The sequence below is a fragment of the Schistocerca serialis genome, chromosome 1 (assembly GCF_023864345.2).
Source record: "Schistocerca serialis cubense isolate TAMUIC-IGC-003099 chromosome 1, iqSchSeri2.2, whole genome shotgun sequence".
Taxonomy (NCBI): Eukaryota; Metazoa; Arthropoda; class Insecta; order Orthoptera; family Acrididae; genus Schistocerca; species Schistocerca serialis.
In genome coordinates this window covers 201383110-201409554 of record NC_064638.1, presented here as the reverse complement: position 1 = coordinate 201409554, position 26445 = coordinate 201383110, and the positions used below count along the sequence as shown (strand labels likewise).

Here is a 26445-nt window from a genome sequence, read left to right as displayed (position 1 = left end):
ATTCCATGAACAGTATTACTTCCTCAAAACCCTTTCTCTCTGTTTGTCAGGCAAAGGAAATAAAATTTAATTTGATTGGGTAGTAGTTTTGTAGTGGAACACATTAATGTATCTTATGGTAGTACTTCTTTGCCAAATGCTGATTACTTCCTATTCACCAAGGTGGAAGTGAGTTTAAGAGGACTGTCTCTCTATATAAGACGAGCTCTTTTTGTTTGTAAGTGGAGTATATAAATTGCATTTGAACATCTTCGACTCAGTAAAATCTTTACTGGGCTGAGCATGTATCCAGGTGATTGGTTTTCCTGGGCATTGCTCTTCTTATTGAGGTATTCATACTTCCTCACACTGATTCAAATTTGCATCTCGGTACCAGGTTCCTTCCTATACATCCCAAAATCTTCTTACAAAGTCGGCTGCAGGAATATGTGTGTGTGTGTGTGTGTGTGTGTGTCTGTGTGTGTGTGTGTGACTAACTGATGCTTATCTGAGTTTTTTGTTATTTTTTGCTGTGTGGATATTAACAGTATTATGCATTACCATTTAATACAGTGCAAAATAAATGTTATTTCTCTGTTTAGGTGCGTTTGTTGCTGGTCTGGATGCAGGACTTGTGTACAATTCATTCCCAAAAATGGCAGATCGGTGGATACCAGATGATATTCTAGCATATTCTCCACCACTTTCAAATATAACAGAAAACCCGACAACTGTGCAGTTCAACCACAGGATTCTGGTAAGTAAAGTGGAAAGAAGATTGCCTCTGTAACAGGCTAAACATTAGGGTATAATGTGATGAACCAGTACTAGTGACAGTGGAGAACAATTGTTGGCAACAAATATGTGGATGAAGGTAGCATATGTATTTTCTTTCTCAGGGATAAAGAAAAAGTAGGAAAATAGCTGCAGTAGAGAGAGGAATAATCTGCTGAAAGAATTAGCACAAAAGAAACAGTGGCACAAAATGCACAGGAAACATGTTGGATATTACCACAGAACATAAAACTTCCACCCACAGTCCAACATGTTTGATAGTGAAAACATAGATGTCTTCTCAAACAAAAATTATAACTATTTTAGTATTAACCCATTTATCTGTTCACCAAAATGGCACAGATAGATTAGTAAGAAAGACTAAAGAATTTTGAACTTTTAAAACCCAAAATTTCTCCATTCATAGGTAACAGAGAAAGTTAAAAATAGTGAAGTGTGAGTGTGGTGAATCTGTGGTCTTCAGAGAGCTACAGTTTCTCTTCCAAGTAGCCCATCTGACTTCGCTACATTGTCTCATGCAAGATAATCATAATCCAATTATTGTTTGTGCTTTTGGTATTCTGGTATAGCCAAGAGTGCCCCCCCCCCCTCTCTCTCTCTCTCTCTCTCTCTCTCTCTCTCTCTCTCTCTCTCTCTCAAATTTCACACAGCAGCTTAAGAGAGTCTGTGAGGGATCTTCACTTCTTGTTGGGTTGCCTGTGGTTTCCCACTCAGCAAGGGGGTGATGGTGATGACGATGATGATGACCGTTGTGATGAGGTATCCAACTCGGAGTCTCTACTGTTGATGAACACTCATTATCAGAAAACTTCTACATTTTTTCACTGCTGAACTTTCTTATTATTTGATCATGTGCCATTTATAGACACACACACACATCAGCAATCACAGGTGCTGAAGATCATGTGCTGACCTTACAGTGTTCCTCCGTAGATGATGGTCTTGTGCACTCTGGATCCAGTTCTCATGAACACCCAGCTGCTGGAGGTCCATGTGCAGTTCCTTCTCCCATAGCTTCTTTGGTCTTCCACTGGATGAGTTCTATCACAGGATGTATATGATTCGGGACAACCAGGAGATCCAGGAAAAAACCGGGAATATTTTCATCCGGGAGAAAACCAGGAAAAACCTGGGAATTTTTTAGAATTCCGGGAATTTTTCATTGTTTTAGTTTTCAGTTCAATTTTTGTTATTTTGACTGGTAAGAACCGATACTCTACAAAAGGATATTACTGTATCTCTGTACTGCAGAGTAATACTTCAACAATAAAATATAGATGAGAGGAAAAAACGAAAATAAATTGTGAAGGAAATGTGCCATATACAACGACGACACACAGTGCTCATGCAAGCGTCTGCCAACAGCAAAATGTGTCAAAGGCTGTAGGAAGACTATCCAATGCTTCATAACAAAAAATTGTCTCCAATGAGTGTGAAGTCACAACTGTTTACATTAGATTCGTTTTAGCAGTTACGAGCGGGCTCTTGTGCATGCGCAGTTGAGTCACGTTTGAGTAGTAGATTCTCCCACTTCTGGCTACAGGAATGTTGCTGTTGGCTGTGCAAGCAGTCGCAGCAAGCAGCTAGATGCTACCGGGAAAAGGGGACACCAAATTCATATTCTTGAGGAAAAAAAACTTGTTTCACAAAGCGCCTAGCATCCAGCGCAAGTTGGTCTATCGATTATTCATATGATTTTGAAATGCATCCCTTTAGGTTTTTGAACACATTTTAAGTTGATTTCTTAATCATGAATCATAAGTTGATTTTTGAATACGTGCATTGTGTACGTGATGTCTCTGTCAGGAGAATCCTTGTCGCATCTAGAAATAAACGTTCCACAGACAAAAGGGGACAGGGCTATACGAGGTGGGCGGAGTAAGGCCGAACAGATGAACGCCAATCACTGTCTGATTATGTGGTTGATTGGGTTTGCAAATGTTCAGAGTTGTTCTAATTACTAGCAAAATCCATAGATTCAGACTAGCAGAGTGGAAATAAACGACTAACAGGAACAACAGGTGAGAAAGATTACGTATTATCTTCTTGGTGTATCCAACAAAATGAAATTTTGACAGAGAATTTTTGGCCAGATCACTACACTAGTAAGGACCAGTTGTACAGTCCCCGGCTAGCAGCCGTTTAAATTCTATTCTGGAAGTAACGTGGAAAACGTGTTGTTTGAATATATAAGAACGCCTAACAGGAGAGTAATTGCAGGGTAACTAAACCTGTGATTCTGGTAGGGTTTGTGAAGTTAATTGGCGAACAAATTTTGACAATGGCAGGAATAGCTACAGAATTCTTGATGACAAGATATGTCTGCTTGTGTCTGTATGTGTGGATGGATATGTGCGTGTGTGCAAGTGTATACCTGTCCTTTTTTCCCCCTAAGGTAAGTCTTTCCGCTCCCGGGATTGGAATGACTCCTTACCCTCTCCCTTAAAACCCACTTCCTTTCGTCTTCCCCTCTCCTTCCCTCTTTCCTGATGAGGCAACAGTTTGTTGCGAAAGCTTGAATTTTGTGTGTGTGTTTGTGTTTGTTTGTGTGTCTATCGACCTGCCAGCGCTTTTGTTCAGTAAGTCACCTCATCTTTGTTTTTATATATAATTTTTTCCCACGTGGAATGTTTCCTTCCATTATATTGACAAGATAATTTGTTAGAACCAGGAAGAAGAAGAAACGGGGACATCACACAAATTATGGAAGAATAAGACGATTCCAAATTTATATAAAAATTTCATAATATTACTTTTCGATCTCGTGATTGAGAAATTGGTGCTTATGAATGAAATGTGAAACTATTTCCTAACATAAAGCTTTTTGTGAATCTTCAGGTTTTGGCGGCCCAAAGACTGTTCCATTAAGTTTTGGGTGTGCAACCGCAAGAAATCTCCTTCTTCTTCTAATATTTCGGCTGTATAACATTCAGCCATCTTCAGAGTGAGCCGCAAGACTGCCGTTCCAGTGCTCGCTTCGTCCCTTTATATTGTTGTACTGCGCGACTACGCATGCGGCCACAGAGCACTGGAACGGCAGTCTTGCGGCTCACTCTGAAGATGGCTGAACGTTATACAGCCGAAATATTAGAAGAAGAAGGAGATTTCTTGTGGCTGCACGCCCGAAACTTAAATGGAACATAAAGCTTTTTGCTTGTAGTAAGTCTTATAGGCATTTTACATGGGTACTTCGTGAATGATATTCTATCGTGTTATAAAAATGACCATTTGTGCCAAAACAGCCTCGTTTATTCGGTGTGTGCTACAAAACTACTGCAATATTAGAAAGGCCTATTTTGTGTTATCTAGCAGACAGTGACAAAATAGACGTAATCAGTTCGAGGAACCACACCAGTCTTGGGTATTATTTGTATTAACAGCTTTTTCAGTTTTAGATAACAGCATTCCGATTTATCATGTAGCCAAAAGTTTGACGAACTTTGATGAGGTAGTAGATTCTTTCGCAGAAGGGAAAGCACGTCATGTAAAGCTGTAGCAAGATTAGAGAGAAAAAAAATTTTTAGGAGCTAAGGATTGAAGAAATGTGTACTTTCTTGCCTGTCTCTTGTCTTTATTGGTTTTATGTATCCTGTATTTAATTTTATGCCACACAAAACAGCACATTATTATCTAAAAGACAATAAAGAGTGTAAATTTTCTGAAGAGTTCCTGTTCTCCCGATTACAAATAATCCCATTAACTATTAATTGCGACATTTTTTTAAAAGAGGGGCAGGCTGTCAAACGGACCGACTGGGAGCAGGAGAGGCACCACAGGACATTTCAATTTCCACTATCCTGTGTAGGTTTGATGGCATCCATTGCAAAATATACACGTTTCAGTTCCACAGAGCGAAAAACAGTGACATGCTATAGCAGAATGCTGGATGAAGAGGCGTGGCACTGCACTTTGGCACACTTAAGACCAAATAACATGTCTTACATTTCCTCGAACACATATGTTTTGTGTTTCAGACTTTTCAGAAAGATGCGCACTACAAGATGATTTTTTTTTTTTTTTTTTGACCCCTTTCACAAATATTGTAGATCCGAGCCTGATGCGCAGAACAATCTGACTTATAGTGGGTAGTCTCCACGTGACCCGTGTTTACATTTAGTGATTTTGCTGTTTCCCCTTTGTTTACTCTCACGTCAAATGAAAACAAAATGGATACCTGTCGCCGGGAGCTATCAAGTGAATTAAAATACATTCACATAATTACAGAAGGCTAAAATATGTTATTAGTTTTAGATTATATTTTATTTCCACCTTTCTGACAGTCAAGCATTAATCGCCTTGCAGAACAATCAAGTTATTTTTGTCTGTTTGCTAAAGAAATTTGACTTTTATTTACCTTTTCCGCAGAGGCAGTCAATGTATTTGAAACAAAATGTTTAATTCCACAGTACTGGCTAGTTTCAACTGTTCACTGCATTTCAAGTGCATGTTTTCATCTTCGAGCACCTATGGCATTATGTCATAATAAAGAACCAAACATGATATAATACAGTGCTGGTGCTCCAAGAAAATTTACATCCTGAAAACCACACTGAAAAGCTTAATATCAGGCCATGGTCTACTTCATTGGGAATCTGGACATACGAATGTGCACTTTAAATGTGCACGTTTTAGTATAGTTCACGAAATTCCTGAGCTGTTGGAGTATCCTCTGATGACTGATCTTTTAATGTTTTACACGTACGTACATACGGGCCTCGTAAGTGATGGTAGCTGCACAAGCACGGTGTCGTCTGTTATCTGCGCTCTCAGGCAACTGCTGAAATAAACCTATTTCTAACAGTCGCGGGAAAATACTGCAAATGGTGGTTTGAAAAGCGTTACTTTCAAAGTAAATATCCTTTTAAGTAAGTAGAACTATGTGCGAGGATGTACCATGAATTTCTTAAATCACAGAGTCTTTGACTCTCATTTAAAAATCAACTCTTTGATGACGAGCCATTTAGAAGAATTTCGAACCCTGAAGATAAGACATATAGCCAATATAAAAAATTTTATTTCACATTTGTGTGATATATCTTACAGTGTAACACGCACAAAAAAGATCAACATTATATGCAAAAGCTCAGCTTCTCTTGCAGCTTATTAACCGTAGAGACCAATATTATATGTGAAAGCTTTGCTTTTCTTGTAGCAACACTTTGTATGTTAATTTAAACTGTTAACTTTCCCTGTTTGTGTGTTCGTGCTACTTAACAGTGATGTTGCTGTTGGCTGACTACATCACTTGTCCTATGCTCTGAATATCTGCTGTCATCGGCTGGCGAGATCATGTGACATGAGCTATGACTGGCTTACAAAGTGCTTTGCAATCTCGATTTCAATGATTCGGAAAGCAACATGCGGTGTTTGTTTACTTTTGTAATATGAAAATATGCAGCGTACATGTTGCTGCACATCAAAAATATTTCCAAAACGTGTCTTTTTCCCTAAGTTTTGTTTTCTAAAGTGCCGTGAAATTGTACACCCGTGTATAAAACCATAATCATTCAAAGGATTGATAAGGTTTGCAGTTCCGAGGGAAAATATACTGTTACTTAACATGGAAAAAATGTGTTTTCACCCGGGAGAAAGTGTATTTTTAACCGGGAAAAATCCGGAAATTTATTTTACTTGTCCACGTATACACCCTGTATCAGGTTTCCTAAAAGCTCAGGTTTCGCCCAGCACATTTCTGATCGTCTAGCAATGTGCCCTGCCAGGCTTACTCTCCATACTTTCATTTTCTGCACAACATTCAATTACCTGTAGAACCAGGTGCCAAGGTATTTAAAATTTTCCATTCTGTTTATATTCCTATTGGAACTGATAATGGGGCATTATTAGGGGTTCTCTAGATACTTCTATCATTTCATCCTGAAGACAAATCCTGATAACTTTATGTGCCAGTTAGCAAACATAATTAATAGGCTGCAATAACATTTTATACACTGATGCAAGATGCTACTACATGCCTAAACTAGAAAGTCGTTGGCTCTAGAGTAAGGCTCCAGTGTAACAACATTAACGGACACTCGCTACACTGTTGTTTCTCTATAGTTACTTTGAAATAATAATGCTACAATTTTACAACATTGGTTTTAATTATCTTTTTCCATATAAAATACTTACTTTGCAACTAAGCAATGGAAACTCCTTGTCAGAATATCAACAATATGGAAAAGATAGTTTGCTACTTAACATAAAGATGACAAGTTACACCATCCTGGGCAGTTATATATTCTAAGGCTCACTGAAGCTACCACTCCTCTGATTCTTGTTGCTTCCTCTTCAGTGTTCCCTGTTTGTTGTATGGTGTATGGTTTTACAGTTTTTGTATGTTCAACATATAATAAATTTGGATGTGCAGAGTGTGTGTGTGTGTGTGTGTGTGTGTGTGTGTGTGTGTGTGTGTGTGTGTGTGTGTGATCCTAGTTGGTTCAACATAATACTGCTACAATTTGTACTTCTCTTTATTCATTCATAAAGATTGTATGTGAAACATAACTAAATTGTGAGCACAGTATGCAATAGACTTTACTGATTTATCATGAGCTTTCTTCTCATCATTGACCATGCTGTGTAATCATTACTACAACCATATAAATGTGTTGTTGGCAGACGTTTGTTATGAGTCAGAAAATTGTTGTATACTTAAAAAACACTATCTTGTTTCTGCTCTAATAAGACAATGTACTGGCACTGTCATGGTACAAGTTGTTCATGATCTGGTCAGATGCTTCTAACTTTTCAATCCTTACTTTCTTGTTAATTCTGCAGTAAGTTATCAAAGGTTTGAAGCTGGATGATGATTTGACAATATATTGTCTTCTTACATAAACAGTGTTTATACTCATGAATGGAATTGTGGACCATTATCAGCAAGGACACAGTCAAATCGTATAATGTGTGGGAAAAATCATAGCATAGCTTATTAATCATGATCTTGTGTTTTCTTTACTGAGTGGGCATAAATGGAGAAATGTTCATAGTGTTTCTCTTATGATCATAATTTGTGTGAAGTTACCCTTTGCTCTTAGTAATAGTACATAAAAATCTGTTGACATTGTTTCATCTAATTTCTGTGGAATAATATTGTGCATTAACTTTTTGTGGTGTACTGTAGAAACTTTCATTTTTGTGGCTGTCATAACATGCTCTAAGGACCTTCCTCTCCCCTCTCGCCATACATTAAAGATGTATGATCCTTATAGTCTGCAGTCCAGAATGTACATAGCTCATGTGGGTGTCAGCTATATAGCTTGAGATGCATACTGATTTCGTAGGGATTATAACTTACTTAGATCTGATTCTATGCCATCATGTGCAACAGTGTTTCTAAGACATTATTAGATCTGCTTTTTAAGAAAATCCTGATTTTTGAAAACTTATTGTCATGCTTCATGTTCTGATAGTTTCCAGTACTACTTCTTCTATTTTAAGATTTTATTTCTAGTTAAAAGTAGCTGCAATACTGTTGTGCATGTACAGGGTCACTTTTTAATAATGCTTGTCTTAATATTTCTTGAACTACCCACATGAATACAGACAGAGAGATGTTTAATACAAATGGTGTTACTTGGAACTGATAACATCTCCCTTTTTGTATCAGTTGAACAGTTTCCTGATGATGATGATGATGATGATGATGTTTAGTTTGTGGGGGACTCAACTGCACGGTTATCAGTGTCTGTATAAATTCCCAATCTTTATGCAGTCCAATCTTGTCACTGTTATGAATGATGGTGAAATGATGAGGACAACACGAACACCTAGTCCCAGGGCGGAGAAAATTTCCAACGCATCCAGGAATCGAACCCAGGACCCCATGATCGAGAGGCAGCAACACTAGCCACTAGACCACGAGCTTGCAAACAAGAGTTTCCTGTCTTTCTTTCTATGGTAATCTAATTTATCACTCTCACATCCGTTACTATTCATACATCACCATCTTTCTTGCTCACTACATGTAAAGAGCTGTTATGACAGCTGTCTGTTCTTTCAGTGATAGCCTCAGATAACATTATTTTAGTTTCAGCATCAGCTGCACTTCTACATCCCAACAGCATTGAATATAGTTTGCTGTGTAACAGTTCTTTTATCAGGAAGCTACATTTAGAATCCTCCATGCATGCTGGTTTTGAGAAACATGTTATACGTTGTTAAATCCCATTGCGTTTTCTGTTTGTAGTCTTCTGTAAGGCTGCTCAGTTTGTTGACCTCTCATATTGTTCAAATTACTTTCTTCACAATATGACTTGTTTTATGTCAGCATCTTGATCCATATCTCCTGAACTCACATTCACTGAATGTGTACATCTCACAGTTATGTCTTCTGTGGTGCTTCCTTTGTTGTTGACCTCCGTCATTTTGAGAGGAAAGTCCGCCCCTGGTAGCTGAGTGGTCAGCACGACGGACTGTCAACCCTAAGGGCCCGGGTTCCATTCCCGGCTGGGTTGGAGATTTTCTCCGCTCAGGGACTGGGTGTTGTATTGTCCTAATCATCATCATTTCATCCCCATCGACGCGCAAGTCGCCGAAGTGGCGTCAAATCGAAAGACTTGCACCAGGCGAGCGGTCTACCCAACGGGAGGCCCTCGTCACAGGCCATTATCAATATTAGAGGAAACATTCATATTTTTTAACTTTAACACACACACACACACACACACACACACACGCACACAGAGAGAGAGAGTTGGGGGGGGGGGGGGGGGGTGTCACATTAGTTGGAATTCACTTCAGATAATGTTTTGTCTTTGAAAAATATTGACCACTGACTCTCATGCAGTATGTTTTGGTGCATATTCTGTTCACAGTAGAGAGGCCACTAACTGCAATGTAAATTTACCATAGTTACATGATAGCAAATAAATAGGTTTCAGAGAATGGGTAAAGGATGAGGATGAAGCAGAATGAGAAGAAAACAAGTAATAAAAGCATTAGAAATAGGCAAGAAATCAAAGCCATTGTTTCTTTCACTTCAACTTTACTTCTCCTTTTTTGTGTTATTGTCAAGTTTTACCTCATACTGTTTGCATTAGTTGCATGAAATTGTTGTTTCTATGCATGTATTGTGTGTTTCTCTGCATCTCTTCTTGCACTTAGACGTCAAATTTTAAACAATCATTATTTTTAAGTTTGAACCTCGACTAACACATTACATTGACTGTACACTTTCCTTCCCCCATGCCTCCACCTGTCTCCCACCCTTCCCTCTACCCTTTTAAAAGTTAGGTTAATGAGAACCACTCAATTAGAATGCATGACTCTATGTGTATTTGAAATTTTTTATTCCTTCAGTGAATTGTAACTAACATGGAGTTTGAAACAAGGAAGGAGATGTATCATGAACTGATGTGTCAGAATATTGTGTACTTACTACTCCTACTCACCTGGCCCCACAAATTGCAGCCAGTTTTTGGCCTTGTGAAATAGCTTCCTACACAGTGTCATGTCCTCAGCATCATCTTCCCTTCCTCCAAGTATCTGAAGATACTTGGTCACCTGGTCTCTCCATCTTATTTTTGGTCTTGCTAAAATGAATGTCTTCGTCCCTTTGGATTTCGTCTGCAAGACTTCTCTCAGTATTGATCTCTCCTTCCCTGTCTTCTATAGACGTACCGTATTTACTCAAATCTAAGCCACACTCGAATCTAAGCCGCACCTGAAAAATGAGACTCGAAATCAAGGAAAAAAAATTTTCCCGATTCTAAGCCGCACCTTAAATTTTAGACTCGAAATTCAAGGGGATATAAAAGTTTTAGGCCGCACCTCCAAATCGAAACAAAGTTGGTCCATTATAATATGAGACACAATTTAGGTCGAATGAATGACGATACAGCTACAGTAGTTTGGTTCGAGTCGTAAGCTTAGCAGTTAAGCTTTACCAGGTAGCCATTGCTATGCGTCAGGCGCTCTGTCCGTATTTATACGGATACCCTTCCTATTTCACATGCTTCATCTGGTTTGAATTGATTGCTTACTTTTCTTTGATCTGATAAGTGCCGTTATGTGTTTAAGTCACTCTAAGCTGAAAATGCATTACTGTACTGTGTCATGCATTGTTTGTCGCATTCTGAAAATGAGTGTTTATGGCCTGTCGCCGCTTGCGGCATGGCTTGCTCTTGTGGGCGGTTACTTACACTGCTGCCTTCTTTGATAATGATCAACAAGAACCAAATAATAGACTGCATATGATGGAAGATGTTCTGAACGAGAGTTTAGCGAACATTTTTCTCCGTTTGAAAATCTTTGCAGACGCCTCTTTAGTACATTATATTCTGCACAGAAATTAGAGTCATCTTAGATTTAAAAATCTAGTCAATTGCCGTGCTTCATTTCTGACTGTATCACTATTAGGCATAAGAATAATACGAATATAAACATGACATGATATGTGTATTCTTCCGCGTTTGCTGTTGTCTCGCTCTAGTTTCGTAGTTTATCAGGCAGATAGGATTTAAATGAGACAGCAGCAAACAGTAAAAAATACATGGCAAAATGTTTATATTCGTGTTATTCTTATGGTGAAGAGAATACTGCATGTGATTCACAATTCATAAAAGTTCCTAGTAGCAAACATCTCTTCTCACAGGTAGGAAAAAATTCAGGACGTAGAGTTTCCCATATTGACAAACATCCCAAACAGTCTTGCCAGTCGGATTTTCGTAGTATATTGACATGCTGCTAGAAGATGAACAATACGAAATTTCTATTTACTTCGTTGGATAATGTATGAAAGTGCAGTGGTCGAAACTCGGGGCGGAGAAAAAAAGCTCGTTTTCCACCTTTTTTTTTTTAAATTTATTTACTGACGAAGAGGTTTTGGCGCCAGTATTTATCTTTGTGCCGCAAAACATGCCTGTTGTAGCGCTACATATATTCGATGGCAGAAGTTAGTTGTGGCGGCACCTACCAACATTTTTCAGAACTTCCGCTTACTTTGCACTCGATTCTAAGCCGCAGGCGGTTTTTTGGATTACAAAATCTGGAAAAAAAGTGCGGCTTAGATTCGAGTAAATACAGTAGCCAATCCATCTAAGTCTCCTTGTCTTGGCTCCCTTATGAACATATGGTTCAATGTATATCTCATTGTTCTTTCTTCTTCACCATTCTCCTCCCTCACAGATTGGTCCAAATATCTTTCCCAAGATCTTTCTCTCAGTATGTTTATCTAAACCCCTAGTTTATGTTTAAGTGCAGTTCAGGCTTATAAAAAGCAAAATTGTGGAAAATGCATAGTTGAAGAAAATGCTAAAGCCCCCCAAAGTATGTGCAAAAATACATATAATTCGCATACATGATTAAACATCACAGTCTTCTCCAATACTTTGTATAAAATCTGCCTAAGTGAAGGAAATTAAATGTACAGTGCAATGTTTATACAATAATTTGTGGTAATGAATCTCATAACATTTGCAACAGCAAGTAAAAATTGATCAAAAAATTGAAATTGGTATCTGAGTACAAGGTAATTGAGCTGTTTTCCGACTTGCTACGACTAAAAATTATACATTCAAAACACGTGTTTTTGAGAGATCATCCTTTGTGCTCACCCACAAAAAAAAAGCAAAACTTGATGAACATGCTGACTTAAACCAAAAACATCACAACTGCTAAGTGGTTAAACTGTAAGCATCTACTTAGTTACATACTTTGTCACCATTGCTGTTATTGTTTAATGCTTTTCTTATGAGCCACACTTCATATGTTCACCACCACTAAAGTGTTATTTTAGGCTTGATGAGAGAAACAGATGTGTAAAAAAGAGTTTACTTCCCCAGTTCATGTTAGAAGCTTATTAGAAGTTTGGTCAGCAAATTTCTGTACACTGTGCGAAATTTTAAAGAAAACTCAGGTGCTACATTTTCGCTTCAGGCTCTCTGTCACTGCTGCCAATCTGCACAATCTACAGTTGTAGTGGTTAATAAGAAAAAAAAAAATGGGAGAAGAGAGACCGTGAAAAAGGGAAAGAATGAAAAGCAAATCGGACTTTGTATTACAGAAAAGCTATCGGACTTCGTTATTCACTACCTAAAAACTGCCAAATCCTACTGCTAAAAAAAAAAAAAAAAAAAAAAAAAAAAAAAAAAAAAAGAGAGAGAGAGAGAGAATATAATACATTATAACGTTTGCATCACCTTCAAGGGGTGTGTGAAAGGAGGTGCTTACAATTTACCAAATCTTGGGTAAATGTAAGTGTCCTTACGTCAAGTCTGTGTAGTGTAACATCATGACAGATTCTCTGTTTGTGTTCTGACTGTTCATATGACTTAGTGTATTATACCTTAACAAATCCTTGCATGAGTGAATCGCATGTCCCCTCAGTACTTCCTCAATATCTCCACTTCTTGTGGATACCGTCTATACAAATGGAAAATGTATCTCAGAGATTGTCTCTCTCATAATGTGTATTATATGGTAACATATCAAATTTCCTCTCAAGAGTTCAACCATGAACTTTCTTCTACTTTAGTGAAAGTTAAATATCATGTATGTAGTATATATATATCATTTCTATCTATAAATTATAAATAAAGAACATATTATTATAATTGACAGTAAAATGTCTCTCTCTCACTGTCCGTTGCTCGAAGTCGGCTGCACAGATGGTCACTGCTCCTTTGCACTTACCTTGCATAGCCTAAAAAGTCAAATGTCTTCAACGTAGATGTAATTTTGTCATCTGTTCGCTTAAGTGGACTTGTTGTACGAGTCGCAAAACGGCCTTAATAACTCTCCTATCTTTTGCTTCCTCAGAGTTTTCTGTCATATGTAAGTATAAGTATAATAAAGGCTAACATGGCACTAAATTTCACTTTCGTAAAAAAAATTTTTATACAAATGCATTCACATGAGGGCTGTGTAAAAACTATATTTCAACTTAAGTTCCTTAAAATATCATTCTCCTGTCTGAACACGAAATATAAATGTTTTCTTCCACACAGTGGCTTAACAAAACTTAACGAAAGGTTACTATGTTACACTTCTGAAATAAATTAAAGCTAATGTGTTTCCAAGTTACCTTCTTATTACATTTCTTTCAACAGCTGTAATCATCATTATGTTCACTCTGCTTTTCTTGCATTCGTTCATTTTCAATGGCACTGTAAATAGATTTACCTTTAACGCCTTGTACTCACGTGTTCTAACTCATCACAAATGTTTTCTTTCAAACTGAAATTCTTACATAATCTTAAAGATGTAGACTGTTTACTCACTTCTCTATGTAGCACAATATTACCAAACATTCTCACTCATTCCTTACTCACATATTCATCATAATATATATATCCTTATACATTAAACAGATTCCTCATCAAACATTAATATATCACATACGTGGGGCCATTTGGCACTTCCATTCTCATAAAACTCCAATAATATTTTCCTCAAATAATCTCTTGTCTCCATCAACTACTTCACAGTAACTTACCTTGTTACATTAACCTAAATATTAACTCATTCGTACTGATCATTCATTCTTACGTCCTCATTCATTCTGCTACATACCTATGTCATTACTGATCTCAATAGCTATTATCTCCTGTCATTAGAGTGCCTTGAAATAACTAACTAATTGTTGGTTCACCTTATAATTTACAATTAACAACAAATGTAACCTGTGTAGATCTCATTCCTATATGAATATCTTTTCTCATTTAGTAAGTGTACTCGCCGGGGTTTACCTTCTCTTCATAATTATGTGTACAAGTGTAACTGCAGTATATAATTTCCATAAATGAATGTTTGTGTTCTTAGGCTGTATAACTTAATGTTCGTGTATTCAATACAAATATTTATGATCTCGTTTTCACAGAAACTTGCTCATGTTCAACTTAGTTATCATTATATTATGTTGTTTTAGTGCACAAAGGGTTTCAAATGTCTGTGGGGATGCAGCCCCCTCGGCTTGTGAGATAACGGGTATTCTAGGGAGTAACAACCTGGGTGAGGTATGCTTGCTATTCTGAAAGGACCTGAATATAATAGCTGCCATTTTCTGTTCAGTTGTTTTAATTTTGTAGACTTTGGATGTGAACGCAAAAGAACAAGGTCATCAACCTGATAGATTTGTTAATTCCTGTTCTACTGTCATTTTGTCGTCGTACCTGAGGAAACAAACCGTCTCAGCCGTTGCGCTCTTACACCACCTCCCGACCGAAGCATGAGCGCTTAGCTCGGTCGTCGACTGTTTTCCTTCGTCTGCTGTGTTTGGCCGGGTTCATTGACCAGCTCCACTATGTTCACATTCCGGCCGGTTGGCGCCCACGCGTCAGCTGATGGCGCGCCGCAATTGTTATTGCTACTTCGTGGCGGCGAGTGCAAAACTGTACTGGGGAACGGCGGCGGATTCCGTGGAGGGTTATGATTTGTCATGCGTGAATTTTGTGTGTTCCACATATTCTGTCGGTGATTGTTGGGATTGTTATTGTTTTGGTGGTAATTATGTCTGTTATATGGCATGTTCCTGTCAAAGTAGCCCGGGTTGTACCGGTTATTCTCACGTCTCCTGTTGTTGTTGTACTGTCTGTAATTTTCATTTTGCTTGTAGTTACCATTTTGATATGGGTGATAATTATTGTTGTTATTATTCCACGAATTTCTGCGGTTGTTCCTACCGTCATACACGTTTCCATTTGAATATGTTTCGCGCGCAGGCATCGTATTGTGTCGCGTCGCGGACGGATGGTTCCACCAACCACCGTCACTACGGTTCCTTTGGGGTGGGTGCTGATTTTGGTTAGTAATATGAGTAAAATTTGAATGGCGTGAATCGCCTCTGTAAACTACGTCCATTTGATATAAGAAGTTTAAGAAAGTCTTAATGTCATTCTCCGGTACTCCTATAAATCTGTCTCGGTATGGAGAGGGTAAGTGGCTCTTTAAAGTGTCAATTATCGCTGGAAAGTCGGCTGGTTTGGACCAGTACAGTGTCTTGTCTAGGTACCTCTCAAAGTATTGTCTTAATGTCTCTTTTTTAGGGTCATAGGTCTCGGGGTTGCACACTTCTCTCCTTAGACTCTGTTGCTCATTCTCGGACCAGAATTCGTCCAAGAAGGCTTGTTCGAACTGTTCAAACGTAAGGCACCGCCGCTTCATAGCGGCACCCCACTTAGCTGCTCGTCCTCTCATGAGATTGGTGACGTATCTGATTTTATCGACTTCTGACCAACTACGTGGAAAAACACCGTCGAATGATCTAATAAACACAATAGGGTGGACTTCGTGCTTGTCCTCACTGGAAAATGTCTGGAAATACCCATGTCTTACAAACGTGTCATCGGCCATGCCGGTTGGCATAACTGTATTGATGTGATTTAGGTCTCTTGCTACTCTAGGTGTGGTACCGTAATATTGATCGTTCGGTGGAAAAGAAAGCGGCACATTGTAATTTTGATTGGAAATAGGTGATTCCATAATAGGTGGTGTTCTGTCTGTGTCATTAGCCATGGTTTTAGCTGTTTTGTCGTTTCCTAGCGATGCGTTTGCACCAATCGCCAAACACGGCACAACATTGTCTCGTAATTTTGTCACTTCATCTTCTGTGTGTTTTGTCTCGTCTTTAACATGTGTCTTTGCTTTTGAAAGTATGTCCTGTGTAATTGTTTCAAGTTTTTTGTCCAGATAGTCGTCACACAATTTACATTCATGTACAATTCTTTCGGCCATGTTGGTGTCGTTGTTTAGTGACGCGAGGTCCGCTCGGTCTTCTAATTTTTCTATCTTTTCTTTGAGGTGGGTCTGTTCAAGAACTACCATTGTGAGTTGTTGGGTAATATTTCCCACTTCTTCAGTCAGCTTTTCTTGGGTGGAGCTAGCTGAAGTGTGGGCCTGAGCTACCTCTTCCACACGGGTGTTCACTTCCTGCTGCACATTAACTATTTGAGTTAACGGATTCTCACATCGGGTGATATTGTTTTTTGTTTCGTGTGTGAATGTAACCAAAGTTTCTTCCTGTTTAGTGACTCAATCGGACAATGTCTCAAATCGCTGGCTGAGCTGTTGAGTGGTGTTATTTAATTTTGTCATCTGTTTTGTCGTCCGTTCAAAATTTTCGGTCATAGTATGGTTTAATATGTCAATTTTCTGACTAACGTCTCGTTTCATGTCTGCAAATAACTCTAATAGTCGGTCCAGTTTGTCAGTTTCCTGTGTCCGATTTGTGTCACATTGCTGAATTTGTCTCATATTCGGTTCTGACATTGATGTTAACAATGGCGCTGACGGTCTAGTCTCGCGTCCATTCCACATTTCGTCATTTAAAGTCGCCATCTGTGTATTATCACAAATGTTGCGAGTTTGAGGCAAAATCATCGCATTGATCTGTGAACTCGTCCATGGAGGAAAACTCGGACTTTCTTGTTGGTTGAAAGATGAATCTACTTCACTTAACTCATCTGCCGAAACTATCTCTACCTTACCACGTTCCATTGTAATAGGATGTATAATAGTAAGTCAAAAAGGGAATAATATAAGTCTGATTAATAAAGATTTGACTCAAATTTAGGTTGAAATATTTTCTCGTCAATGTAAATGATTGCTCTATTGCAAACAATGGTTGAGAAAGATGCAGCAGGGCGGACAAAATTTTTCGTAACAAATGACTGTTTGGCGGTCAAATTCACGATCTTCGTATGCTACAACAATACTATAATTACCACAAACTACAATAGAGATAGATAATTTTGTAAAAATCTAGAAGAAAACTACAGGATGTGTGGAAAAGGAAAAATGGATTCTGCAGTTGACTATTGAATGTTTGAATGAAACATAATTGTGTGACTCACCATTAAATTTTCTGTCCTGCAGCGACTGGTCAATCACTTCTGCGTAAATCGTATTCGTTAAAATATGAATTTTCTTAATACATCTCCATCGGATAATCACCAAAAGGTCTCAAAATAACAGTTTTGCATCAATATATGCCATGAAAAGAAAAACACATTGAATTAGTTACAAAAATTCTTTACAATATTGTTGTATAATCATTTGCTGAGGTACAATAAAGTTGGTGTTTTCGTTACTCTTTAAACTTCAGGATTTTTGGTTATTCTCTGTTCGGAAAAAATACAAATTAAAGTTTCAAATTTGCTCAAAAACGACACATCCGAAAATTGCGTCCAGTCGCGGGAGCCAGTTGTAGTGGTTAATAAAAAAAAATGGGAGAGGAGAGACCGTGAAAAAGGGAAAGAATGAAAAGCAAATCGGACTTTGTATTACAGAAAAGCTATCGGACTTCGTTATTCGGGTTATTGGGGTGGTCCTTTGTGGCGTTTTTGAGCAAAAGTTAAACCAATTTTCACTACAAAAGTTATTGAAAAGAAACAGAGAATAACAGAATGTAACTGACAGGGGGAAGTGGCATAGACGAGAGATCATCCTTTACCAGATTAACGTATCTTCTTTAGGGCGGCGTCCATGTCTTCATAAATCTCCTTCATTTCAGCGTGAAAAAATCTGCTCCGAAATCTTGCAATAGTCCTGGGATCACTAATTTATACCAATTAAAATCATCTTGATACTGTATGCAATTTAATTCACTTTGCTACTTCCATCCACCGAATTTCTTAATAACTTCCACAATGTCTACACATTACAATCAGATCAAGATTAGCCATTAAGTTTTTACATCAGCATCCGATCACACCTGCCTTAAGCTACCGCTATCAAGAACAATTGAAACGGAATAAAAAAACAAAAAAAAGTTAACAATTTTAGTAGTTTCTCTGCCGTCGAGCGCTCATACCGCTGCGACGAGATATTTCTTATCTGAGGGAACGAGTGTAGCGCGGCGAAATTCAAAGCCCCGCTACAGTATCTGAGTACAAGGTAATCAAGCTGTTTTCCGACTTGCTACGACTAAAAATTATACATTCAAAACACGTGTTTTTGAGAGATCATCCTTTGTGCTCACCCACAAAAAAAAAAAGCAAAACTTGATGAACATGCTGACTTAAACCAAAAACATCACAACTGCTAAGTGGTTAAACTGTAAGCATCTACTTAGTTACATACTTTGTCACCATTGCTGTTATTGTTTAATGCTTTTCTTATGAGCCACACTTCATATGTTCACCACCACTAAAGTGTTATTTTAGGCTTGATGAGAGAAACAGATGTGTAAAAAAGAGTTTACTTCCCCAGTTCATGTTAGAAGCTTATTAGAAGTTTGGTCAGCAAATTTCTGTACACTGTGCGAAATTTTAAAGAAAGCTCACGTGCTACATTTTCGCTTCAGGCTCTCTATCACTGCTGCCAATCTGCACAATCTACAGTGTGGGTGTGTGTGGTGCAAAGCATATACATGAGTAGTGTATATAGTTGTTGCAACTATATCATGTCAGATTTGAACACAAAAGTCTTTAAAATGTGCTGTTCTACTTCCATGTGACATCTCTTTCATAGCACATCATCTGCATGAAAAGTATATTTTCAGCACTTCACAAAATGTTTTCACCCCTACCTGCACTCCCGTCACTGAAGGGCCACTCCCTTTCTCCACACATCCAGTAGGAGAGCTCATTTTCCATGTGTTAGTGTGGTGTGGTGGCCGCATTGGACTTAACAAGTTGCCAACCAATAAGATTTCACTAGGCAGAAATGGGTGAAGTTTTCTTGGTTATGACCAAACATATTCTTCAAGACTCGGTGCTAGAATTTAAAAGGTTGGTGACTGATATTGTTGCTGAATACAGAACATCAGACATACATGCAAAAAGATGAGACAGGCTGTGACTGTGCCCCTTTGTCACACAATGGCTCTGTCCAGAACACTTCATGTCGACTGTCTTGTTTTTCGATTACTGCTGCAACCTAGCAGTAGTTGTATCATAATTGTGCGGTGAAGCTAAATGTTTCACGTTGTGTTTTCGTGTAACTCCCACATCAACATCTATATACATACTTCACAAGCCACTATACAGTGTGTGGTGGAGGTTAACCTTTATCACTACTAGTCATTTCATTTCATTTCCTGTACCACTTGCATATAGAGTGAGGAAAAAATGACTGTCTTTGTGCCTCCTCATGAGCCCTAATTTCTCTTGCGAAATGTACGTTGGCAGCTGTAGAATTGTTCTGCAGTCAGCTACAAATGCTAGTTCTCTAAATTTTTCTGATCGTGTTCAGCTATAAGAATGTCATCTTCCCTCCGGTGATTCTCCTTTGAGCCCGCAAAGCATCTCCATAATACTTCCATGTTGTTCAGACCTGTTGTTCAGGTAACAAATTGAGAACCCCACCTCTGAATTATCTCGATGTCTTCCTTTGATCCAACCTGGCCTGGATCACAAACACTTGAACAGTACCCAACAATGGGTCGCACTGGTGTCCTATATGCGATCTCCTTTACAAGTGAACCACAGTTTCCTAAAATCCTCCCAATTCACCTTCCTTTCTGCAATCCTCTCATGCTCATTCTATTTCGTATTGCTTTGCAGTGTTACACCTAAATATTTAATTGACTTGATTGTGTCAAGCAGCACATTACTGATGCTGTACTTGAATATTATGAGCTTGTTTTTCCCTCTCATATGTAGTAATACATTTTTCTACATTTAGAGCTAGCTGCCATTCAGCGCACCAATTAGAACTTTTCTCTAAGTCATTTTGTGTCGTCCTACAGTCACTCAACGACAACACCTTCCAGTACGCTACAGCATCATCAGCAAACAGCCGCAGACTTCTGCGTACGCTGTTCGCCATATCATTTATGCATATATAAAATAACAGCAGTATCACACTTCTTTCCACATTTCTTTTTTCATTTATCTCTAATCCACCTTCCTTTGCTTTTTTAAATGGCTTTCTTGCCAGTATTTCCAGGTCATGTAGATTTTCACTGATTAGTGGTACACCAGATACAAGGGACTGTAAATTCATTTGTATTCCCATCCTAATTCCGTCTTCTGTTTTGCTTGCTGAGTCAAATGCTTCCTGATTCTAATACTGAACAATATAATGGTGACATTTCATGTCCTTACCTTACTCTTATTTTTATGTCTAAACCCTGAAATTTGTCAAAAACCCTGGAATATTCTCCATCCATTTTCACTTTTTCTTTCAACCGTTCCATGGTAACTTTTGCAAGATTTGTAATTGTCTTTAGTATTCCAAACTTCGGCATTTTCTCTCTCAACGTTTCTCTGTATATGCTGTCACAGGCTTTCTTAAAATCAATGAACAGTATTGTTGTTGTTTAATTGTGTTTGCAATATTTTGATATGGCTTCTTTCAGTAAAAATATCTGATCTGATCTGTGGTGGATTGATCCTTCATAGAACCTCCATGTTTCTCATCTGGTACTTCTTTTAAATATGGTTCCAATTTTTTCCAAAGAATCTTGGCGAACACTTTTTTCTTCTTTTCTGCACCTGCTTCTTCACATTTGTTTTGTTATTTCTCATGTGCTTTCAATGTAGAGTTTGTATTCTGTTGTTAGAAACTCAGATCTGTTTTGAAACTTAATGACAAACTGTTGTGCCTTGTCATTATCTTTCAATTTATTTGTGTCAGTATTCTATTGTTTTATGCTCTTCCCTTCCTTCAGCTTTTCTATGGCTATTTGTTGCCGTACCTATCGTGACTAAATAGTGATCTGGGCCTGACGGGGTTCCCAGTATGAGTCTCACGTTCATTATACAGCTTTTATATCTTTGGTCTGCCAGGAGGTGTTGTCCATTTGGTTTCTTGTTCTGCTATCAGGAAGCAGCCAAGTTGCCTTTAACATCCTTCTGAGGAAAATATGTACAGATAACTATTACGTTGGGTACTCTTGCATAGCTAAGTAGCCTCATTTCTGTATCGTGCTTTCAACATGTAGGCTTTTAATTGCTACTATTCCCTTCCATAAGGTCTCCCTTCGATTTTAGCTTTGGCATCTCTAGCCATGAGCTTTGCATCATGTCCTGGTATTTTACTTAAGTACCTCTTTAAATATTGCATAGAAACTGCCTTTCTTTCCATCCTCAATTGGTTAGAAATCAATTACTGCAACTGCTATTCTTTTATTGGCCACGAAACATACTACCTTTTGGAAATTTCCATCTTCCAATCTACTGTAGTATAGAATGTGTTAGTCCGTTTCCAGTTTTCCTGTTTATGGGCATCTTGTGTCTTGCACTGCAACTAGGCCCGTTTCATATCTGTCAAGTTCTTCTGACAGAATATTTAGAGGTCCAGGTGTTGCCAAAGTCCTGACATTCCGTGTTCCAAATTGTAAGTCCTTGTTGGTAAGCAGCTTTCAATAACTAACTAACTATTTATGGGATGTGTTGCTTCCTTTAGCTTTTCTATAGCTATTCATTGCTGTACCTGTCATGACTAAATTGTGTCTGTGCCTGGCTGGGTTCATGTTATAAATCTCACATTCATTACTCGGCTTTTATATCTTTGGTCTGCCAGGACATGTGGTCTATTTATTTTCTTGTTCTGCGATAGAGAATTGCCCAAGTTGCCTTTAACATGCTTCTGAGGAAAATATGTGCAGATAACTCTTATATTGTTATAATAGAGGGAAACATTCCACGTAGGAAATATATATCTAAAAACAAAGATGATGTGACTTACCAAATGAAAGTGCTGGCAGGTCGACAGACACACAAACAAACACAAACATACACACAAAATTCAAGCTTTCGCAACAAACTGTTGCCTCATCAGGAAAGAGGGAAGGAGAGGGAAAGACGAAAGGATGTGGGTTTTAAGGGAGAGGGTAAGGAGTCATTCCAATCCCGGGAGCGGAAAGACTTACCTTAGGGGGAAAAAAGGACGGGTATACACTCGCACACACACACATATACAGACACAAGCAGACATATAGCCTGTATATGTGTGGATGGATATGTGTGTGTGTGCGAGTGTATACCCGTCCTTTTTTCCCCCTAAGGTAAGTCTTTCCGCTCCCGGGATTGGAATGACTCCTTACCCTCTCCCTTAAAACCCACATCCTTTCGTCTTTCCCTCTCCTTCCCTCTTTCCTGATGAGGCAACAGTTTGTTGCGAAAGCTTGAATTTTGTGTGTATGTTTGTGTTTGTTTGTGTGTCTGTCGACCTGCCAGCACTTTCATTTGGTAAGTCACATCATCTTTGTTTTTAGATATATAACTCTTATATTGGCTACACTTGCATAGCTAAGTAGTCTCATTTCTGTATTGTGCTTTCAGGATCAGTCTAGTTATTTTTTTGTGGTGAGTATTTTACTCCTTCACTAACCTCCAACACTGCTGGCAGCAGAGCTGGCAAACTTCCTGCCCCACCCCCCGCCCACCGCCCACAATTCCGAAGGTGATGCACCTGATGAGGGTAACTGACAAATCCCCCCCACGGATTATTGTGTACTTCGTCATAACTAGTTTGTTCGTGTATGTAACAGATTATTGGGTGCACAGTTTATAGTTAAATTTGAGGCCTTGTGTAATATAACATGTGGCTTGCTGTGGAAGTTCCAGAAAATACACTGTGGCTTAAACTTGAGACTATTGATATTGCTGTCTTTTATTGAACTAACCAAGCTGTCATTCTTCTAAGCCTACCACAGATCAGGAAGTTTACTTGCTGCTGTCAGAACGGAGGATGTACATAGTCTCAAAAATATGACAAAGTTCCCGACAATAAACACATCAACAATGGAGGAAAGAAGGGAGGAGGGGAGGGGGAGAGAGAAGAGAGAGAGAGAGAGAGAGAGAGAGAGAGAGGAGAGAGAGAGAGAGAGAGAGTGCTAGCTAGCTCCACTGACAGAACCATTTTTAGTGTAGTTCATATAATAGTGCTATTGTTTGTTTTAAGCATAGCTTATAAAGATTGAAAGCCCTATGTCTTTAACACTAATTAATTTCTTTAAATGAGAATATACCTGGTGAAGTATGCCACAGATGCAAATAATATTAGTTGTACTGGTTAGACAAAAGTCAAGCCATAGAAACAAGTCACTGTGGTGAGTTTAACAACACTACACAAGTAAAAATAGTGAGTTAAAGTTCCAGAATACTTTGTTATGTTTATTATAGTTTAAGTGAAAAATGGTGTTTCAGAGGTACTGGATAAATGTTTAATAATAATAGGTCAGTAGTTTTTTTCTTGTAACTCAAAGACACTGTATGTGTTATTGCAGGGAACATCTACACTGGGAATAATTACGGGGATGTGGCTACTGTCACGTAAGAGGGTTCTTCCACCCCGTGCTTACACAGCAGCAACTGCTGTGGCTGTCATGGCCTGGTTGCAGGTTAGTTTATTACTCCTTTGAGCTGATTTTCCTTACTCCTGACACTTCAATATAGAGTCCACCAGCAGTCATAAAATGTTAAACTTTACCATTTAATTAATATTTCTAGTTGATTCTGGACTCTGCAGCTGCTGCATGCTGCACAGTATCTTTTTTTAATGTATTTACTTTATGGCTAGTTTCAGCCAGCAGCCATTTTCAGGGTGTACTTACATAAGCATGTTGTATGTGTTTACATTAAAAGAAAATGTCAGATGATCAGAACTAGTTGTGATACAAACACAACAAACATGATTTTGTGTAGTCAAAGTGGAATAGTAGTTTTTTATTACTAACTCATAAATATGATTTTTTTTTTTTTGGCATTCAGTAAGTGGAGGTCAATTTCGATTTTTCAGGTTACACTTGGAATCACCACACTTCTCACATATGTTCCTGTCCCAGTTGCTGCAAGCCATCAGTCTGGCTCACTTGTTCTACTGTCATTACTTGTGTGGCTCACTCATGAATTGAAATATGTCAAGAAGTTACCAAAGTAATGGAAATATAAATGATTGTTACCAACCATTGTCGTATTTCATTCTGTGTCTGATGTAAGATATGAACTGTTATTTAGATTGCAGTAGTATAGTCCTAGATACATTTATAGGGACTACTGACTTATGGTGTGGAATCATGAGTAAACAACTTCTACTATATGCAAATACTGATCGCCACAAATGCAAAAATGTGTTATGTAAACAGGATTCTATTTTTGTACTTTTGGGCTTATTCGCTATATCATTATTTAAAACACACACGATGTAAATACTCATTCTAATTAAAGTCAATTTTTTTTTGTAAAGTGTTCCTAAGTATTTCAGCCTATAGTTGAGACAGAGTAAGTTGATCCCTGACAGTTGCAGTGGTCTGGGCGCAGCAGCTTCACATGGCCACCTCGACCAGTAACGTTAGGTGTAAAATAAAGGGTAGGGCTATAGATAGAGAGATGTTGAATGAAACATGTTTGGCTGTCAAGAGAGTGATGCCTTCAATGACTGCCGTAGTAGAATATTGTCAAATGACATTTCACAAAATCTGAAGAAATTCTGGTCGTAAATCCTCATACCACTGAAAAGATGAATTAAATAACTTTCAGTGTCAGTGGTGTTGAGAAACAGCTGAAATCGTTAAAATTGAACAAAGCTCCAGGCCCATATGGAATCTATGTCAGTTTCTTTACTGAATTTGTGGCTGAGTTAGCCCCTCTTCTCACTGTAATCTGTTGCAGATCACTCGAACAAAAGACTGCGCCCATTTCTTGGAAAAAGGCACAGGTCACACCTGTCTACAAGAAGAGTAGTAGAAGCGATCCACAAAACTACCGTCCAGTATGCTTGACATCAATTTGTTGTTGAATCTTAGAACATATTCTGAGTTCAAACATAAGCAGGTATCATGGACAGAATGACCTCCTTAATGCCAACCAGCATGGATTTTGAAAATGTCAATCGTGTGAAACGCAACTTGCACTTTTCTCACATGACATACTGAAAGTTTTGAATCAAGGCAATAAGGTCAATGCAGTATTTCTTGGAGAGTCACCATCAGATGTAGAAGTAACTTCGAGTGTGCCCCAGGGAAGTATGTTGGGACCCTTGCTGTTCATGTTGTATATTAATGATCTTGCAGACAATATTATATTAAAATAAGACTTTTTACAGAGATGCTGTTATCTATAATGTAGCACTATCTGAGAGAAGGTGCATAAATATTCAGTCAGATCTTGATAAGATTTCTACGTGGCACAGAGACTGGAAACTTGCTCTAAATGTTCAGAAACGTAAAATTTTGAACTTCACAAAACGAAAAAATGTAGCATTGTATGACTATAATATCAGTGAGTCACTGCTGGAATTGGCAGCTCATACAAATTCCTGGGTTTAACACATTGCAGGGATATGAAATGGGATGATCACATAGGTTCAGCCATGGATAATGCAGGTGGTTGACTTTATTTTATTGGTAGAATACTGGGGAAGTACAATCAGTTTAGAAAGGGATTGCTTACAAATCACTCATGTGACCCAGCCTAGAATATTACTCAAGTGTGTGGGACCCATACCAGATAGGACTAACAGGGAATAATGCATACAGAGAAGGGCAGTACGAATGGTCACAGGTTTGTTTAATCCCTGAGGGAGTGTCACAGGGGAGGTGAAGGAACTGAAATGGCATATTCTTAAAGACAGGCATAAACTATTCTGAGAAAGTCTATTAATAGAGTTTCAAAAACCAGCTTTAAATAATTATTCTGGGGATATACTACAACCTCCTGCATTTCATTCACACAAGGATCATGAGGATAAGATTAGAATAATTACTGCAAGCACATGGGCCTTCAGACAATTACTCTTCCCACACTCCGTACATGAATGGAACAGGAAGAAACCCAAATAACAACT

The 26445-nt window shown here is 38.3% G+C and overlaps 1 protein-coding gene across 5 annotated transcripts in view; it reads left to right on the top strand.

The window, feature by feature from the left end:
• The window catches only part of LOC126465421 (cytochrome c oxidase assembly protein COX15 homolog), a 106046-nt gene extending 81481 nt beyond the window's left edge, over positions 1 to 24565 (top strand). For all 5 annotated transcript variants that reach the window (XM_050096308.1, XM_050096307.1, XM_050096305.1 and 2 more), the window contains 3 exons: positions 582 to 736; positions 23888 to 24001; positions 24400 to 24565. In XM_050096308.1, the coding sequence (XP_049952265.1) occupies positions 582 to 736; positions 23888 to 24001; positions 24400 to 24540 (410 nt within the window). In that variant the 3' untranslated portion in view covers positions 24541 to 24565. The remainder of the gene's footprint in view (positions 1 to 581; positions 737 to 23887; positions 24002 to 24399) is intronic.
• Positions 24566 to 26445: the final 1880 nt, after the last annotated feature.